Here is a 20,843-nt window from a genome sequence, read left to right as displayed (position 1 = left end):
AAATAAAAGTCTTTAAAAGGCTAGTATTTCAACTTCTAAAATTCAAAGATAAAATAAATTGCTAAAAAATTAATATTTTCAACTTTTAAATTCTCTATACCAATAGTATGAATAAGTTGTTATTGAATTATAAGTTCAAAAACTGGACTTTTAAGCCAAGAAGCTGGACTATAAAATATTCTTGTATTGAATCTGGTACATCCTTGAAGACATTCTCATCAAATGAACATACACAGAACAGACCATGACTACAGAGAAAACTTAATACCAACTCTCTACTTCTCTTTCTACATGGCACTAGCCACTTCTACCTTTCATCGTACTCAGGCATTCACAATTTGCACCGACCAGTAACCGGTAAATCGGATCACTAAGGACCGTAAAAAGTGTTTATACAAGTGTATACTTAGCTTAAAATAAATACCACAATGTTAAGAGGTAGTTACACTTTCATTCTTTCTCAGTTCTGCTCTGCTCAACATTTCACGCGATTTCCTCAAGTTCAGCTGGCACCCCTTCTGATGCAACCGAGGCAGTTTCAGCTGCTGCATCTTCTGCCTCGTCTCCGCTTTCTGCCAGAGATGCGTCAGAGTTTCTAGCACTAGTAAGGGTATTTCCACCACCCTTTTGGTTTAGACTCCAATACATTATGCTTGCTGTTAGGGTGAGTATCATCTTTGAGTTCACCTGTCGTATGTATGCGAAAAAATGCTAAAGACAAGTTTCCAGTTACCTTAATCAAAATAATTTCTTAATAAGATTATAAGATTAATAAGAAAACTCTATAGGAAAACCCAAATCAGGTTATTACTGTATAATCCAAGTTTTACCTCCATAATATCCTCGGGCAATAAGAAGATAGAGCATCCCAGCTTTCGCGCTACACTAATTATATATGTTGCATTCGACTTCTTCTCCTCATCTACGTTGCAGTAATAATTATCATTCTTGCTACAACTGGAAATATAAGCAGAGTTTTGAAATTGCATACCATTTTCGCCATTAGTGACAAGATCCCAGTTGACAACCCTTGGGTCCACAGCAGTAAGAAGTTCGAGGAAGAAAATCCCATTTGAAAGAGTTTTATCCTGATAAATGTCTCCCAAGATATGTTAATCAGTTTAATCTGCTTGGTAATAAGAAGTTCTGAATATTAAGTCATTTCCTCACCTTGAAGCTCTCTATCCGAGTTTCCTTCCCTGAACTTTTAACTTTGTCGTTTGCCCAATTTAAAATATCGTTATCTGTTATTTCCTTTCCTTGAGTGCTAGACCTCAGGTTTTTGAGTAGTTTTAGCATGCTAAATCTCATCAGTTGCCATAGAAAAGCTGGGGAACAGAAAAATTAGTTGATAGGGGGGGTAGTACGCAATATACTAGAGACGAAGCAGACTAACCCACTATAAGCTTCTTGTTTCCTTGTACAAAATCGTTTCCATCAACATTCACCAGGGAGAAATTTAATTCCTTTCCGATCTTTATGGCTTGGTTGCAATTCTCAACTTTTCTGAGAGTGATCTTGACAGGAGGTTTGTTTGCTTTCTTCCAGTTGACTGATCCAGGGAATATATTATCAAGAACTTCCAGTATGACCCATCTGGATGAATGGAAATATATACATTAACATTTGCACAGGCGCATAAATTGAAACCAGAAGAGGGAAATTTACCCAGGTCTCATGTCCTCGAATAAATTATTGACATATGTTTCTATTCCAAGACTGTTGATCCACATTCTGAAGCATCTCTCTTCTCTGGAAGTTTCAGCATCATCTGTAATCATTTCTGCATAAGTATTCTGAGTCTCCTCTGGCGGTGCATGTAGGCCATTCCTGCGGAGAATAAAACAGACAGTAAGAACACAACAAAGGGTCAAATGCACATGACCGGATTTGCTTGTAGGCAAAATTTTGCAACCTTCTTTAAGATTGTTAAACCAATATAAAATGATGTATGCTGATAGTATCAAACTCCATGATGAATTATCAAAATATTCTGACCTATGTTGAAAAATTTCTGCAACAAATGCAAGATTTAAGTTTGTGGAGCCTTCAACAATATCTTTTGCAGTGACATAACTTTTGCAGTCCATTTTCTCAGCTTGCTCTACGATCAAATTTGCTCTTTCAGCAGGATCATCTGTCGCCAAGACAGTTTTACTTCCAAGTTCTGGAGCAAGAGCAGTAAGCAAGTGAGCATAGGCTGCTCCGTCCTGCAAATGATTTAACCTCCCACGTTAGTAAGAGCACAAGAAACACTTTAAAACACCGACAAAGCCATTCTAGCAATAACAAAGTTTACTTTAAGAAATCCATCTCTTCAGATAGATAAAAAATGTTATATCTTTACTACAATGAAGATGTGAAAGCCAGAGTATGAGGTAGTCAGTATGAAGTTAATCCATGTTTAAATTGAATAAGTTCCACACTTCCACTGTGACTGGATTTAGACAAATTTATCCCTCACCTTTAAATCCGTGGAAAAGTTGGTAACCTCCTTTTCATATCCGGCTTTCTTCAAATGAAAGTTCATCCATTTTAGGAGAACCTTTTCTGGAGCTAAATTCATGAGCTCCTCGACATCCTGATAATAATAAAAAAATATCATGGCAGGAAAAAGACAAAACTCAAATAAATATGTTATAGAAAGAACAGGAAACTAAATGTGTGTTTCTTGAGACCTTCTCTTCTTCCACCAGTTCCAATAGCTGAGGAGTTTTCTTGAGGTCGAGACTGGATAGAAGTTGTATCTGACAAAATAAATCGAAAATCATGGAGGCCCGTTCCATTTCACTATTTCTCCTTTGAAGTTTAAATAGTTTGAAGGCATACCTTGATTATCTGGGACATCAAACCAAGTAGTAGATGTGGCTGCAGAAAATGAAATTAACTAACATAAGCAAATACAACAGAGACTTGATCCCTATAAAAAGTCAGCACTAAGAAGCGGAGCAAGAACAACATTAAGTCTGTTCTAGGATCATCACCATCATATTTTCAGCTCAGCTGGCGGTTAAAGGACAGTCGAGCTATGTGCTTGTAAAGCTCAACAATGGCAAAGTTAAATAAGGAAAATCACCAGCAATCTATTATCACCAACACCATTTCTTCTTCACTCACTATCTACTTCTCTCATATTTGCAGATAAGAACTTCAGTTGGTTCCAAAATGACGGGTACAGTTGTACATTTGCAGTACCTTTCTTTTTTGGAAGTGCGAAGGCACACAACATAAGGAACTGAAACCTTAGTTTTACTTAAAAATGTTCTGAATTGCAATCAGACGGAAACTGATCAAACAAAAGGTGCACACACATAGATACTAGAAACATGATTTAACAAAGGCTCTGGAATTAACTCTTCTTATACTAAATAAGACAATCCTCAATTCCTCATTCAGTTTACACTTACAAAGCTATACGAAAAGCAAAAGGAGCATGCACATAAATAACTAAAAATCACTAAAAGGGTTTTAAATTGAATGCTAAAACAATGAAAGTTGTTTCTGTTCATGATGTTAGGAACTTACTTTAAATTCTGCCTCTGCCAGGTCCTGTGCGCTAATGTTCACGACGGTGCAGCCAATAGCTTTAGCAGAGTTGAGGCACAATGTATGATTCTCATTCTTCTCCCAAGGATTAAGCACAGCCTTAGTGTTTATTGCCCGCTCGTCTATTGTACCAGGTACAGCCACGTTGATAAGCTTACTGGGGACATTGTTGTCATATCAATTTAGAAACTTAAATCTTGAAAAAAACTGATAAAAACATTGTAAAATGGGTGCATTGAGGTACCAGAGGAGAACACCATTCTTAACAAGATCAAACAAAGCACTGGTATTCGGATCTATAGGAAGATACTTCCTTAGGAATGAATCTTCTCCAAGATATCTATTAATGTGGTTAACATAAGATTCCTTCTCTGATTGGCTAATGGTGTGTCGAAGAGTGGTCGTGGGTGCCTTGAGGAACGAAGGTGCATTTTTCAATTTCGTTTTACCTGCCTTTGTTTGAGCACGAGCATTTATATTTAGGTATGCCTGCCAGCAGAAACTGTAATTAGTAATTAAATTCCATTGTAACTGAATTTAAACTGTAATTAAGATTTGAAACTTGCAACTGTTTTTTTGCCTCTAAATCTCTAACATAATATGTTACTGATGAAACAAAGGAAGAATGACTTCACAATAACACAAAGAGGTTATAGTTGAGGCATGCAATTGTTCATCAAATAATTTAGTTCAACAAGTGAGGCAAACTTCTGAAACTGACCCGCAGGAAGGATTCAAAATCAACTTCGTGATTCATGTTTGAGCCTGACTCGCTCAAAATTGCTTTGATGTCCCTTTCTCTGAAAATCTCAGAAAAATTCTTTAACTGCAACATCACCGGTGGCAAGTCTCTTAACCTGATGCGGCCTGATGAATTCCTCGATGAAAGAAACTGCATAAAGAGCCACACATTACACAGATAATCAAATACATGTTCATCTGATCACATAATATACTGTAAATGCACATCAATCTTTTCTTACAAGGGAAAATATTCTTTTATTAAAAAGATTGTTGAGGCAATAATACGAATAGACAGAGTACAACATACTTTGGATTGGAGGTTGCGAAGCTCGAGATCAGTGAATTGGCTCTCAAGCGATGAATCAGAGAGCGCAATAGCTTTAGGGCCTGACATCTTGTAAAAATTACAGGTGTGTAAATACTACGGCCCGTCGCTACGTGTTGAATCACCAACAGCAAAAGAAAACCTAACAGCACACTGGATCCAAAGCCAAGTATCAGAAACTCCAGAATTAAATAAATCAAAATCAGACCAATGCTGCATTAAAATTGTTTATCATGCATGCATGCTACAGAATGTCCAAAACTGACTGTTTTCCTAAATGTCCCATCATTTTCGAATCACCCTCGAATTATATAACAAGTATAACATGCAACAAATATTTATGTACTAATCAGAACGGAGGTATTCAAGCACCAACCTTTTGAAATCGAAAGTTAAGAACTGCTAATTTATCTGTACATCTTCCCCCCTCTGTACGGTGTTGTTTTCGCCTGAACAATTTACGGTTATATTCAGGTGTAATTTGCAATGTGGAAAATGAGAAAGCTGGAAACAGAATGAGAACGAGGATGAGAGAAAAGCGTTTTACCATAGGGACCCGTGAATTTCTCGCAGAAGATTATGTACACATAACACTTGTAATATATTGTTAAAATTACCATCAAAATATATACTGCATGGTAGCCATCAAAACCGTGACATAACCAATATCGCGTCATTTGAGAAAAAAATTTGGGAAGCAACGGGAAAGAATAATAACATGGCCTGATACCCAAAAAGGTGGCATGCGGTATCTACTAATGCAGTTATGTTTGTTCTCATTTTAAACACAATAAGAATGTCAAATTAAAATGATTACTGTACATAAACTGTTGAGTGTAATTAAAAAATTGTGAAGACCATAAAAAAGACTGAAATTTATAACATAATGAATCTCATACATGGTAAAAATACATCATAGAATTCAAAAAATGGCTTGAAATAAAGAAAAAGAATCGAATGGTTGTAATCCTCTTCATATAATTTAGGGCACTGAACAGATTCTTTCTTACAAGAGTAAGGCCATTCCACTGGAGAAAGCCAAAACCAAGAAACTCCGGGTACTGAAGCTTATAATCCTGTAAGAAGATGACGGAGTTGAACTTGATTCTGATGATGCATGTTTACTATCTGCATCTGGAGCATCTGCAGGAGCGGCTGAGTCTACTTCTGGAGCTGGTGCTGGAGCAGGCATTGGAGGTATATCTGTGCCGAAAATTGCTTCAGGAAGAAGCACCTTATCAACCTGATAAACTGCGACAGGATCAGTTGAATGCACACTGCTACTGACTTTTGTGTTTGTCCATCCGGAACCAACGAGAATACTTCCGGAATTATCAGTAAAATTCAAAGTGTATGCACCACCAGCGAATGTCATAATTGGGCTGGCTTGGCTAAGGTTCTTGAAATCCGCTAGTGAGTAGTAATGTGGCAAGGCATGAAAAAGACAGAGTGACTTGAGCTGGGCTGCAGTTAGGTTGGATAGAGAAGGAGTTTTAAGAGACGAAAACGCCTTGTCCTTGGGTACGAACAAAGTAAGTCCTTCCTCTGTATCGTTAGCTTGGTTTTGAAGGGTTTCTATAACTTTAGTTGACACAAGATAATCGAGGAAAGTATGGAATGGACCAGCAACAGACAGTAACTCAGTAAGGTTTACATGTTCTGGTGCAGGTGCTGGTGCAGGAGTTGGGGTCAAAGATATCGGGGGTGATGGAGGAGATTTACCCTTCTGTGCATATGCTGATGTAGAACATAAAAGCACTAGTGTGCTACAGACAATGAACATCATGGTCTTCTCCATTGATAGAATCTTCAAATTCCTGAAATTTAAAGATCTAATCGTAGTTAGATCTGGGCATATTAACATCACCGATATACCAGATTACAACTTGAACTGTCACATATATCTAAAAAGAAACCAATTTTGTAATCTAGACAAACAGCCTGTTTAGCAAGATCTCAGCCTTGTACACACAGTCACAATATGAGTAGATAACTACGGAATTCTCCAAAAACCAAAAACCGTTATGTACAAGAAGGTGATAAGTATCCAGATTTTAACAAAAAAGAACCAATGTAGTTTTCGATACAAAACCACATCTTTGGAGTAGCCTAGCCTAGACCAAGGTACGATAAGAACAATTTTTACAAATTAATTCAAAAATACATCCGAGTCCAACAACTCAAGAAATAGATTGCAGTTGCTAAGTTAATACTTTAAGCAGCTCAAATTCCCTCAAGATTCTCTTCAAAAAACAGATCAAGATTCCTTTTTCATGAGCTCTAAATTAACCTTTGCCAGAATGTGAATCACCACAAAAACACTAACTTGAGCAATGCAGTAAATGTGGATATAAATATATAAAATCAGAAAAATGAACTTCCCTCAAGATTATCACCAAAAATTCAGATCAAGATTCAATTTCTATGAGCTCTAACCAACTAAACAACCCTGATATGAATGAAAATCAACACAAGAACACTAAATTCAAACAATGTAACTAAAAGCAAGCAAGAACATATCAGATCTGGGCCAAACAATATAAAAACACAGAAGAAACAATTGCAAGAACACACACAACTCAATGTAAGCAACACTACATCCATATAAAGAAACATAAGAAGAGTGATGATGAGAAACCTGACCTGCACAGAGAAACTCAGAGAGAAAAAGTGTGATTGATGTCAAGAATGAGAGAGATTAGAATGTAAGGAGTGTTTATATAGCAGAAAAATAATGGGGTTTTGTTGTTTTTATTACATTAAGACTTAGAAGTAAAACTAGTGAAAGTGCCTAAGTGAAGCTAGTGACAGTAAGTTAAGAACAGAAAAACACAGTTAACAGCAACAAAGTACAAGGATTTAAAACAGAACAGTGAAAGATTAGTAAAGAAAACAGTTTATTGGAAGGTGGGCTTTCTAAATCATTAGCCTAACAATTATGTTGTGTGTATTTATTTATAAAAGTGTGTATCATCACCTGAGTCCAAACTTACACTCTACCCTACCATTCCCAATTTCACCAAAATCCTTTCTTTCTTAACTTTTTGTTTGATATTTCGAAACAATGAAAGTGGGTGGCAAAAAAAATACAATTTATTTTTTATTTTTACTTTTTTTTTTCCAAATGGCACATTTCAATTTTTTTTATTCGTGCTCGATTTACGGATATATTAAGACATTAAGATAGATTTTTGGATTGATCGGTAATGAAAATTTTTAAGCACTCTTGGCAAACACCAACGATGGAAATAGGGATGGCAATCGGGTCGGATCGGGTCGGGTTTCATGAAATCCATATCCAATCCGTTATATTTCGGATCGGATCGGGTTCGGGTTTGGATATTAAAATGTAAAATCCAAATCCAATCCGTCGGGTTTTTTCGGGTTTCGGATCGGATTCGGGTTTCAACCGGATATCTTAAAAAAAATTAAAAATTATAAACCTGTCTGAACTATGATAATTAAGTATTTCTTTTTCAAAATTAAGATTATTGGATTGGATTCTATTGGTTTAAATTAGAATAATATAAACTTAAACCATATTAATTTTCATTATTACCAATATACAATATATTTTATACAATATATTATTAATGAAGTATTTGTCTTAAATAGAAACCCTTATTCCTTTAACATAGTCTATTGATAATGAGAGTATTATATTACATTCATCCAAATAATTAAATATAAATATGTTATATACACACACACACACACATTCATATTAAATTATTTATAATATATATATATATATATATATATATATATATATATATATATATAATATTCGGATCTTTTTCGGGTTTCGGGTTCGGATCGGGTTCGGATAGGATTTCGGGTTTCGGATCGGGTTTCGGATCGGTAGAGGTCATATCCATATCCAAATCCAAAAAATTTCGGGTACAAAAATCAAATCCATATCCAAATCCAAATCCAAAAATTCGGGTTCGGTATATCCAAAAATTCGGGTTTCGGATCGGGTATCCGTCGGATCGGATTATTTTGCCATCCTAGATGGAAACAAACCAATAAGGAAAAAATTTACCATAAAAGGTAAATCATGAATCAAGGTTTGGTGGTGTTAACAGCTGGATATGAATGTGCAAACACCAGATATCCATATTTCTTTCCAGGCTTTCGTGTAATTTGAAGTGACAATTATACCGACTTCATCTGCTTGCAAAAAAAATCTTTAGACCTTTTTATACATCAAGCATTCGGTTTTTTCACGAAATATTTTTCGGTAAGTAAATGTATAGATCGTCCGTTTAGATAATTTTACATTATACATGACATATGAGTTATTAAAATAATAATATAAAAAATAAATTTATAAATTATTCATTTTAGTGTTGAAATTGATTTATAAAATTTATTCATTTTAGTGTTGAAATTTATAAAATTATTCATATGGCTTATTGCTGTCAGCTACAATCCAAGCCCCGTAGACCTGAATGACTTGGCAAACATCCAAATATTTGGTCCCAACACCGACACTTTCTCTAGCCATTGCACAGTTCTTGCTCTTTACTTTCTCTCACTCTCTCAGTAACAATGGAAACAGTTTATTTACAAAATTTATAGTGCTAGATTCAAATTGATCAAGGCTAAATAATTTAATGGTGCTTAAGGGGAATAAAAAGATAAAATTAGGCCTAACTCATATTCAAGCAAGTTTGATTATTATACATCTGCAGTAGGAACTTGACGTGTTTTAATTACTCTCCGTCCCAATTCAGATGATGTTTGCAAAAAAAAAATAATCTCAAATTAGTTGATCTTTTTCTTCTTACAATGCATAATTACCAGCAATCCCCGAAATTTAATCGCTCCTTTCACCATCAAGCGTGGAAAAGATAATCTGTGCTATTATCGAATGAATAACACTTACCAACAAAATGCATTAACGAACTAATTATCGGAATTTTTGATAGTCTAACAGCCTCCAACAGCTGTGATCAATAGTGCTGGTCTAACAGAAGTGGGAAAAAAATGTATAAACAGAATCTGCAAGAAAGAGCAACTCCACCAACTAAATCATGCTTATCCAGCTAAAAAACAAACATGAAATGACAACCAAGCAATTCACTCATAAGCAGGATAATCCGCCCTTGCAGATTTCGGATGTGTGTTAAATTTATCGCAACATTAAATTGTTTGGACAAGAAGCTGCGAAAAAATAATCAAACTAAAGAAGCCTCCTGATGTCAAATGTATACTGCATCTTCAAGTAGCACTTGTTATCGTCATCAATAAACTGAGAAAGGAAAAAATTGAAGGAAGACAAATGTTTCAGTACACCGACAAGTAACGTTAAAATTCTTGAGCTAGAAGAAATATAATCTGGATATAAATTAATTTATGATTTTGAGGTTTAAGATGTGGCAAATCATCTGAATATGATGGCCAAACTGTAGGCTCTGATCAACATTGAGTGGCCCAGAGATTCAGAGAGGAAGAACCACTGTAGTATACCCAGTGATCTCATATTAAAAAATTATATGGGCTTTACAAAATAATATGATTATCAAAAAAATATAAACATATAAGTTCGCGCTCAAATGAGGTGAGGTGAAAACAGTTATGCAAAATTCTTAAGATCCAAAACAACTGTTCTCGCGTGTTCTCACTTAAAAGTGCAAAACAATTGTTCTCACGTGTTCTCACACTAAAACTGTTCTCCACTGAACGTGAACCTTTATATATATATTTCCGAATGTTGTCAGAGAGAACGTGCAACAAGGAGAATAAAGCCAAGAATATTCACCAGGGATGAAGAGTATCTCTACTTGACTGCATTGGTAAAACTGAATCCAACTCAAACTGAATAATGTCTACTGCTAAAAAAAAGAAAATTATATTGTAACTTCATTCCCATGTCTTATTTATCAGTTATCTATGCTGTCGATTAACTACAGCTGTGATTACTTGGCTTGACTCTTATCATGGACGATCGCTATAAACTTCAAAACAGAATCTTTAATTGACTAACATAATCAGCGGAATTTAGACAGAGTCATCAATGATGAGTGGCCACTGGACAACAGTTTAAACAAAATAAAAAGCCATAGCCTACAGAAATATGCCTATATCACATATTTATCACTTTTACGATTCATACTATTTCAGATGTAGTAATGGTTATCTGAGGTATATCTGCATTGAGCCTATTGGCAGTCTGGCATGGTTTGTATGTACCTTTGATATTGCAGAATATTGGCCTCTAGCAAAGTAACCAGAAGGAGTGGTTTCTTCGGGCACATCAATTGTATAGGGCTTAGGCTGAGGACTAAAAGTTCCAAGCATCAATTTTTCACTATCAACTGAAACAAATTGATCGTTAGATGACATAATTTTTTTCACAATAGTTTCTACTTAGACGGAATTATCTTAACTGGCTTACCCTTGAAACCAGTTTTCCAAACATTGTTTGTGTACCTAAAGCCAACAACAATGTTATTGCTGACTTGGAACGTGAATCTCAAGCTATAAGAACTGCCTTCTTTTAATGTAAACCACAGGCCTTTCGGTTTTCCATCTTCCGGGATAGGAAGCACAATGGCAGGTCTACCAGGAGAGAGGATAGAGAGGCTGATGATCTTTACTTCTGGTTCTGCAGATTCTGAGATAAATGAAAGTTATGAATTAAGTAAATACTTTGGCAAGGGGATCATCGATTCTTGTCACCTAACCACAAAATCTACTAACACTGGGAGAAGATGGCTTATGTTAACTATTTTGATCAAAAACACAATTTCGAAAGCATTAAATAGTAGTAGGAAATGAATGAAAACCTCCAACATTGTTAACATCCACAGCACCAAGTAGCTGTTCTTTCCACCTCCTCAAGCTCTCGTCATCCTAGCAAGAAAAAAATGACAACAAAATATCTAACAAAGACATGGATGAAGGATCAGAATTTTCAATTTTGTAAAACATTCATATTTGGTTTCATGCTTCTTCCCAACACATGTGATCTTCTACCGATCAAATGTGACGTTACTACAAATCACGCCTCACACTATAAAGTATAACATATTCCCGTCAGAGCAAGTCATATTTATAGCCATTGTTATATTACAACTCCAAAAAGTGCTTTAACACTTGCACTCCTATACTAGTTCTATTTTACAACTTAATAATTTCAAATTTAACTAACGTTTTGTCCAACTCGTCGATTTTCATTTAAAATGGACCTCTTTGTATTCCACTTTCTAGTCAATTTATAATGTGTCAAGAATAACTATAGCGGTCTAAAAAATATAAGACCAAATACCGTTTATGTATTTAGAGCATCTCCAACCATTGAAAGCATTTGGCTAAAAAGTGAGTTGGCATGCTTAAAATAAAAAAATTTAAGTCAACAGCTCGAAAAACCTAACTCCAACCATGCTCAGCTGTTGTCTATAAATTTAGCCAGCCTCCTATGGATGACTAAATTTGTCGAACCTCTACAGGTTTGTAAGAAATCTGTAGGAAGATTGCACATCATTTATTACTATATTGAACTGATATATTCTATTTTAACAATCTAAAATATTAATAACATACTATTTTTAAATTATAGTCAACCAATATAGCCAATACCATTGAAGTAAAATGTGGTTCAGCAAATTTTACATAATGTCTTACCGGTCCCATTTAGCCAACGATTATAGCCAACGCCGTTGGAGATGCTCTTACAGGACTAATGATAGTTATGTAGTATTGAAGTCAAGTTTTATGATTTTAGTCCTATAATATAATTAGACTAACTATGGTATGCAGAGTGGAGATGACAATCAGGTCGGTCGAAACGGGTTTAGTAAAAATCAAACCCGAATTCGAAAATATCCGAATCACTAAATCCGAACCCATCGGGTTTGTTCGGGTTCGAATTTTCACAGACTCTAATAAGAGATTATTAACATTTGATTCGAGTCAAAAGGCTGATTCGAGTCAAAGGGCTCCTGAATTTAACGTTTTTGAAATTGTTGAGATTGAATTAGACATCAGAGATAACAATGGATCAACCTTCTAAGCATATAATTGTTGATTAATTAAGAACATCAAAAAGAAACACTAGCTCAAAATAACCAGCATGAAGGAATATAATAACAAGAACTACCGGAGAGTTAAATAAGGGTCTGTAGTATCATAATGGCTAGTCGTCTTTGATGATTTGAACTCAAATACATCTTTGTTACTAATCTTGATCAAAATCAATCTCGGCATATAGTATATTTATTTTGAACAAAACTGTTGAACATATGTTTAATAATAATAATTCTGTAATGTTAGATTTTAATGCAACAGTATGTACAAATTGTAGTCTATTTTAATACTAGTATTGGCAATATAATATATTATATATTATAAATATTACTTTAAATTATGAGACATTACATGTATATATAAAAATATTATTAATATATTAAAACGGGTTTCGAGTCGGGTTCGGGTTCGGATCGGAACAAAATGGGTTTCGGTTTTGGAATGGTATGTCATAAACCTAAACCCAACCCGAAAATAATTCGGGTTCAAAAATCAAGCCCAAACCCAAATTCGTAATATTCGGGTTCGGTAAAACCTGTTCAGGTCAATACGGATCGGGTATTACGGAGTACTAAAAATCACCAATAACATTAAAAAATTACAATTATAAAAAATAAGTATTTTGTTTATGTATATACCTTGTCCTTTTCAAGCTGTTCCTTTAGAGTGTACGGAGGGCCCAGATGAAAACGGACATCACCTTCATCATCATCCTGATCATTTGGAGACAAAGAACCTTCATTTATACTCTTTTAACATTTCCTTCTCTTTCATCACCACCACTTTTCTCTGCCTTTTCTTCTTCGAATCCCATGCTTCTATCAAAACAAGATGCAACTGAAACAACTAGAGACATTAGGTTATCAACACTATTTTTAACCAAATAACAGGAATATGAACTTAATAAAAAGAAATAATGTGTCGTGGGATAATTAAAAATATGAATGTAATAAAAGGAAATAATGTGTCGGGATATTTGGGATAATATTTTGAATACCTACCACTTTCCTATTTAATAGTGGAGATCCTATGCATTAATTACATACTAGTATTTTTTGCCGCGCTTCGCGCACGGGCGTTAAATATTTATTGTTTGTTCATTATTATTTCAGAAATAAATTTAATACTTAATAATATTTTAATTTTCAAATGCAAAATAGGCCGAAAATCTTATGTTAGATGTAATTTTGTAATATTTAAGTTTATTATATATATAAAGAACATTAAAGTGAAATTATTCATCAAATTGAACATTATATTAATAGAATTTTAAATTATACGTTAGACTGAATAAATAAGTCTGAATGACTATATTTACGTATAATGATAGATGTAAAGACTCGTACACTTTATTATTATTATGTAGTTACGTGGATAATCAAATATTTAAGACAGTTAATTCACATTCTTCAAAATCTTATAATGAATAAAGAAATCATAGACACTTGCATTTGGATTAATATGAATTTTTGAAACTAAACTGTGGATAAATGTTATATTTCTTGAAGTGTGGTATCAACCAAGTGTAGTACGAAAGTATAAACAAAGTTTTTATTTAAAATAACTAGAAAAAAAATAATTCTTCTTTTCAAAACTTCTTAATAAATAAAGAGAAAATTCATCACCCTTGTTATTTCGCTACATAAGTTAGCTTTACACACACACACACTTATATATATGATAAGTTTATCTGTACAAATTTACCACTTACTAAATGGTGAGATTTAAATTATTTTATCATGCTTTATGTTGTCAAGAAAAAAATTTAATTATGGGCATTGGACCATTATCATAAGCTTTATAATTATAATATCATGAAATATTTTTTTTAAAAATTGACAAAAAATATCAAATAGACCATAATACATTCATTTTATCATTGAAATTGCTAAACTCTATTAACCTTTCAGAATTTGGAGTGACAAATGTCAGACAAAACCTATAAATCATAAAGCCGTCATGCGGTAAGGAGTGATCCTTCTTACCATCCCGCTGAGAAGATATGAGCGTGAGTACGAGAACATAACTATTAAGTTGATTAACAAACTTTCTTCTCATTCCTTATGTACATATAAAATACACATTAGAGCCAGCTAGATGATCCCATTTTTTTGATAGTAGATCCAATAAAATACTTAAAAGTAACAGAATACATATGACAGTGAGAGTAAAAATACATATGACAATGAGAGTAAGAAAAAAAGTGCAACTACTAAGATATATATGGCTAAAACATTATATATATGGCTAAAACATTTGAATGGGTAACAAGAAATGCTGCAAGCCCTTACAATTTTATCTCCCTACTTGGTGAATATATTTCAACACAAGGTAGTTAAGAAGGTCCAAGGGTTATGAATACAAGCTAATATAAGTAATGATATGCAATGCATAGGATGTGAACAGTGCTAAAAGGAACTGCAAGGCTATTATCAAAATTGGATATGAAATATGCAAGCTAATTTTTGATTTTTATGTACATTAAAGTCAATAACGGATCCAGCTCCGAAAGTAAGGGAGCTCATGTATAATATTTTGTAGCGATGATTAATCAAAATGAACATAAAAAAATTATTATTCGTATATGTAGTTTTTTGCCGTTGCACAATATAAATAAGTCATCTCCACCTTGATTAGAATGGTGGATACCGGAATAAGATATTCAGATTATGTAATATTTTACCGTTGCACCACATTATATTATTATGAACAAAATATGCTTAAACAGGAATTGAGAGTCCTTAACTTTAGTGAAAAGATCGAAAAATGGATGGCATGCTATCGATTTTAAGAAACAAGTAGAGTGATATGAGCAATTCTTAGTAAAAGAAGAAAGTAATATTGACAGATTAAATTCCAAAATAATTTTAAAATATGAACAGAGTATACAAACCAAACACCATCTTATTTCCAATCTTAATAACCCAAACTATTCAAAACATATTAAACGAGCATTACTTAAAATCATCACGTCAAATGCATTATTTATAAAACTCACATACAAATATACATCCATCATACATATTCTTATGCGTGTGCATATCTCAAAAATAAAATGGTGTTCATGAGCTTACCAGATCTAGTCTTTGCTCTTTGACCAGGAGATGAAAGGTGAGGAGAAACAAAGAAGAAGTGGTGAAATAGAGTGAAGTGAAGCAGCCTTATCTTTATTGCCTTGCCGAAATGGAATCTCAAATGACAGCAAACTACTAGAGCCATAAATCATGCAATCTCTATGTCAAGCAACATTTCAGCTTTGGATTATTTATACTAAGATATTAGAAAGAATATTTTTTGTAGTGAGTTTGAGTGTTGAAAAAGATACCGGCCTTTTATTTTCAACTCACGGCAAATTAAATCATTATGTGAACTTTTAAACAAAGATAATAGTCTCTCTACCCCATCAACCAACATGATCTTGGATTGACACTACCTTCTATTTTTTTACATGTAAGGATTTTAATGTGGTAATGTTGGGTAAACAATTATGGAGATTGGCTACAAAGCCCAACAACCTTGTTTCAAGAGTTTATAAAACTAAATATTTCGCAGACTCTAATATTTTCCATTCAAATTTAGGACACAATTCTAACTTTGTCTGGCGTAGCCTTCTGGAAACTAAACAATTGTTGTTGGATGATATGCGCTGGAGAGTTGGTGATGGCTCTAATATTCAGATTCTTGATCAATCTTGACTATTAGGAAAAGATATAAATCAATCGATGGATGAAGCAAACAGCCGTTGAAAGTGACTAGAGCTTAATTTTGACATATCACATGGGTTGATTACACTAATTTGGACATGATAACCTATTGGACAATAAAGAAAAAACAGAAACACATCTGTTTTATGCAATGCAACTTGGATTATTTGAAGAAGATCAGTTAAAGATGAAGACAATTCAGAAGACATGCATAAGACAAATGTGGTGCAACAAAGTTTAGTTTAGAGTGCAAATTTGTATTCTAGTTAACTTTGTAAAATTGGGATATATAACCAAGTTAGAAATAACAATAGTTTTTTTTGTTCGAAAACATTAGCAGAGCTTGAGAGTTTTTGAGAGAACTAGTGTTGAATAAGCAGCTGTGAGAATTATAAACAATTCACATATTTCTTCTTGATATAAAATCTCACAGGTGGATCAAACAATCCACCCGTATTTTTAAATACTTGGTGTTCTTATAATTCTGCATTATTGTTTGTGATTTGTTTTTCATCTTTTAAAGTTTTTAAGAGATTGTATCCAACCCCCTTTTTACAATCTTTCTACTAGCTTGTGTAAAATAACAATATATTATAGTATACATTATATATACATATATATGTACATATAGTAAAAGTAAAATTATATAACTATTTCGTGTGGGGTGCGCAAAATCGAGACAAACCATGTGAATTCGGTTTTATTTGGTCCTAGTTTTCTTGAAATTTGGCTTACTGGTCCAGATAGAATAGATTGAAATACAACGATTTGGTTCTTAAAAATATATTTCGTTCCGGATCGTATAGACCGAATAGTCCAAACATAGTATAACGTAAAGTTATATTTATATTATTCATATTATATATATAGAGGTGGGTTCTGGTACAAACTTACAAAATTACAAACTTTTTGCGTTCAACACATATATAATTTGAGTTCAACATTTTTTTAACATATTTTGTTGAACATCGAATAAAATTGTGTTGGAGAAGTACATAAAACTAATTTTTCAATGTAAGAACGAAGTTAAACGTATTATATAACTAATATATATGTTTCTAGACTCTACCCAAACCCTAGAGTTATAGTTTAAATATTTTTATAAATATGTTCAACACAATGATAATTAGTGTTCTACACCCGATGTTGAACCCCAGTTAAAAATGTGTTGAATGCATGATTTATTTATGCGTTATTTTTAGAAATTGTGATGTTTTTTCAAGAATTTTCAACATGAATACTTTCTATAAATAACGATTAACATGATGAGAGAATAAAAAAAATTCAAAAAAAAAGTTTGTAACTTTGTAACTTATAAAAATTTTTTGATCCTATCTCTCTCTATATATATACTGTCTTATAAATTATAATTATAATATTTGATTTATAAATTTAAATATAGTTAGAGTAGCGGTGATTTATTGATACTCCCTCCGTCCCCTTTTACTTGTCCCTTTTGAAAAAATAACGCATCTTAAGAAAATGTTAGTTGGATATCTTGTTTTCATACATATCCTTAATAAATGTAATGAATTAGATAGAGTTGCGTATATATATATATGTTAGTCAAACATTGGAAGTTGTTATTTTTTGAAAAAACATACAAAAAGTTGCTTTGAAAAGAGAAGAGGACAAATAATTTGGGACAAATTTTTTTTCCAAAGTGTACATGTAAAAGGGGACGGAGGGAGTATTATAATAGGTCGAAATCAAAACTTTTAGAAAAGAGAGGATGATGACATTCTCAATAGCGAGGAGTATGAAGCTAGGGAGATGCTCAAAGCGGAAGAAGAAGACCCTATTATCTCCGACGAGAAAGAAGAGGAGAGCGAGTGTGCAGCCGATTAAGAAGGGGGACAAAGTTGATTTATCAACTCTCCTCTTCACTAAACAGAGAGATTATCTTCTCAGAGGAGACAAGCAAAGGGTACATGTTTATGTTTTGTTTATTACACAAACTTATCATGTTATGTTTTTCTTTGGTTTGTTTGTTAGTGCCATGCTTCAATTTGTGTACTATTCCCAACCCTAAAAAAATTTGTGTACTTGTACAATTCACAAATTCCTAACCGAGATAACATCCGGAAACCCATTAATAGTATGAAAAGAATATTTGTTTTTTGTTAAGATCATAATGTCCACTGTATGAAAAATTAATAGTATGAAAATTAATAGTATTTGTTTTCTGTTAAGCTCGTAATGTCCACTGTATATATTTTTCCTGTAGGTCCAGGCTAAGCAGCTGGCTGGTAAGGTTATTGTATTGTGTTTTATGAACCTTGTTCATGAGCATTATTATTGGATGCAAGAAACAACATGCTTGGTGGACATATACAACGAGTTGCAGCCTAAAGGCTGTTTGGAGGTCATCTTTGTTGGAGCACCAGATGCCGCTCTTTGTTCCGCACAAGAAGTATGTTCCACTCCTCAGGAGCAACGTTTTGAGGAAAGATACTCTTTAATGCCTTGGCTAACCATCCCGTTCTCGGATCTCAAAACCAGGAAACATCTTGAAACACGATTTGGTGGTATCGCAGGTTTCAGTGATAGATATCCTGTCTCTTTTGTTATTGATCCCGAAGGGGTTGTTTTGCAAGATAATGGCGGGTTTTATTTTCAAGAGTATGGGGCACCTGGATATCCTTTCAGCGATGAAAAGATAAATATCATTAATTCTGAAGATGATGCAGCCATACAGCATCCCTCAATAACAACACTCTTGGCCTCTCCCGAACGTAACTATGTCATCTCCAACAGCGGTGACCAGGTATACATATTGTAGCATCATAGAATGTTCATAACAACAATTGTAGCGGACTCATGATCTAATATATTGAGTAGATTCTGCAGTGATAAACCACCATATGTATCATTTTGTGCATTTACTAGATAATTTTTGATTACTAACCAATTATACCTACTTTTAAAAGGTTCTTGTTAGTGATCTTGAAGATAAGGTGGTAGCCTTGTATTTTTATGAAGAGCTCCCTATAGGGGAGTCTCCCGATGCCGACGACCTCACACCAAAGATTGAAATGGTCTACAGACAGTTGGCTAAAAATGAGAACTTTGAGATTGTGCTCATTTACGCTCATGACACAGTATATACTTATGATTGTACAACTGAAGCATCATTCCGGAAAACATTCAGCAAAATGCCTTGGCTGGCCCTCCCATTTAAAGACCCAAATTGTAAGAGGTTGCAGCGGATTTTTGATCATCCACTGAGTTTGAAAGATCTGGGACCAGATCCTACACTAGTGATTATTGGACCTCATGGGAATTTCATTGAAGAGTATGGTGTCGACATATTGCTGAACTTTGGTATTGCAGCATATCCATTTACCCGTAAGTCAGCTGCCAAGTTGGAGGCTGAAAAAGCAAAGAGGGTGAAGCTGGAGATGTTCTGGAGGGATCCAAACACGTTTTTCAGACAAAAGGATGGTCCAGATGTGAGTTTTTATTTAGTAATCTGGTGCAAGCTTTAAACTTATTCCAATTCTCTTTTAAAGATTTAGCTACAGTTCTCACCCCCTCCCCCTACTCAAAATAAAGTTTGGAGGAAATAAGAATAATCGAAAAACGATCGAATTTTAACTCGATGCAATAGACAGCTACCGATCGACTTGTATTCTTTCTCAACTACAATACTTTTGATTATTTTGAGAATATTAGCTGCATTGTAATTTTATTATGTGCTTATTGACCTTTGGATTTCACTGCTTATTAAATTGTCTCATTCACTTTTATAGGTTCGATTCTCCCAACTTGCAGGGAAGAGAACCATAATCCTTTTTGGGGATGGTTGGTTCCATAATTATGTTGATTTCTTCAGGGTTCTAAAAGCAAGGTATATGCAAATGAAGAATACGATTGAAGAATTTGAAGTGATTCACATCTCCCGTGAAGTGCAGGGATCTGCATATAAGCAACGTGTTGCAGCCAAACAATGTTTGAAGCACCCTCCATTTTCTCAGGACTCTCCATGGTTGACACATCCTGCATTCGCTTATGAATCAAATGAACGCAAGTTGATGCTAAGCATTCTTCGTTATGGTCGTGGACTTCTTGCATTTGACAAGGATGGAAGGCTTGTGACGGGAACAACAAGTCCTTCAATTGAAAGGGAGGATGCAGACTTTCCTTTTCACTCTGGTAGTTTGGAAAATGATGCTGTTATTGAGTTAGAGAGCAGGTTCCACTGGCATTCCTAAGACGATGGTCCTTCCAACAGATAGCGGGAGTAATGGGTCGTTATGTGTCTTTTATTCAGGTTTTTACTTGGAAGGTTCCAGTGAGGCTTGTAGCCTTCCTATTTATTTTGTATCCCACTTTATATGGGGTTTGCTACAGTGCTAATTTTGTGCATCTACTTCCGAGTGAGACACAATGATATGATATATTAACGATATATTTAGCTGGCTGATCATCGTATATCTTTGTTTATTCTGGTTAAATATTTGCTTTATATTATGTCCACAGACTTTGTT

At 34.1% G+C, this 20,843-nt stretch overlaps 3 protein-coding genes and 1 pseudogene across 3 annotated transcripts; 1 reads left to right on the top strand and 3 right to left on the bottom strand.

Moving 5' to 3' along the window:
• Window positions 1–164: 164 nt before the first annotated feature.
• Window positions 165–5,343, bottom strand: LOC108223977 (fimbrin-5). The gene is made up of 15 exons (XM_017398474.2): window positions 4,992–5,343; window positions 4,598–4,768; window positions 4,268–4,438; window positions 3,791–4,035; window positions 3,526–3,703; window positions 2,830–2,868; window positions 2,679–2,747; window positions 2,465–2,581; window positions 1,999–2,210; window positions 1,669–1,830; window positions 1,397–1,596; window positions 1,171–1,328; window positions 992–1,088; window positions 831–922; window positions 165–687 (listed from the first exon to the last, which is right to left on the bottom strand). Exons 2-15 carry the CDS (start codon window positions 4,682–4,684, stop codon window positions 484–486), a joined length of 2,031 nt encoding a protein of 676 aa, XP_017253963.1. The 5' UTR covers window positions 4,685–4,768; window positions 4,992–5,343; the 3' UTR covers window positions 165–483.
• Window positions 5,344–5,474: 131 nt separating this feature from the next.
• Window positions 5,475–7,443, bottom strand: LOC108223978 (fasciclin-like arabinogalactan protein 7). The gene is made up of 2 exons (XM_017398475.2): window positions 7,259–7,443; window positions 5,475–6,432 (listed from the first exon to the last, which is right to left on the bottom strand). Exon 2 carries the CDS (start codon window positions 6,411–6,413, stop codon window positions 5,622–5,624), a length of 792 nt encoding a protein of 263 aa, XP_017253964.1. The 5' UTR covers window positions 6,414–6,432; window positions 7,259–7,443; the 3' UTR covers window positions 5,475–5,621.
• Window positions 7,444–9,568: 2,125 nt separating this feature from the next.
• On the bottom strand, window positions 9,569–13,463 carry LOC108192568 (rho GDP-dissociation inhibitor 1-like; annotated as a pseudogene).
• A 4,595-nt stretch (window positions 13,464–18,058) lies between these two features.
• LOC108192551 (probable nucleoredoxin 1-2) lies at window positions 18,059–20,782 on the top strand. The gene is made up of 4 exons (XM_017373235.2): window positions 18,059–18,280; window positions 18,581–19,120; window positions 19,284–19,805; window positions 20,106–20,782. The coding sequence occupies exons 1-4, from the start codon at window positions 18,086–18,088 to the stop codon at window positions 20,565–20,567; spliced, it is 1,719 nt and encodes a 572-aa protein (XP_017228724.1). The 5' UTR covers window positions 18,059–18,085; the 3' UTR covers window positions 20,568–20,782.
• The last annotated feature ends 61 nt before the right edge of the window (window positions 20,783–20,843 follow it).

This window comes from Daucus carota, chromosome 5, assembly GCF_001625215.2.
Source record: "Daucus carota subsp. sativus chromosome 5, DH1 v3.0, whole genome shotgun sequence".
Lineage (NCBI taxonomy): Eukaryota > Viridiplantae > Streptophyta > Magnoliopsida > Apiales > Apiaceae > Daucus > Daucus carota.
The sequence above is the reverse complement of the archived record's forward strand: the minus strand, read 5'-3'. Positions and strand labels throughout refer to the sequence as shown.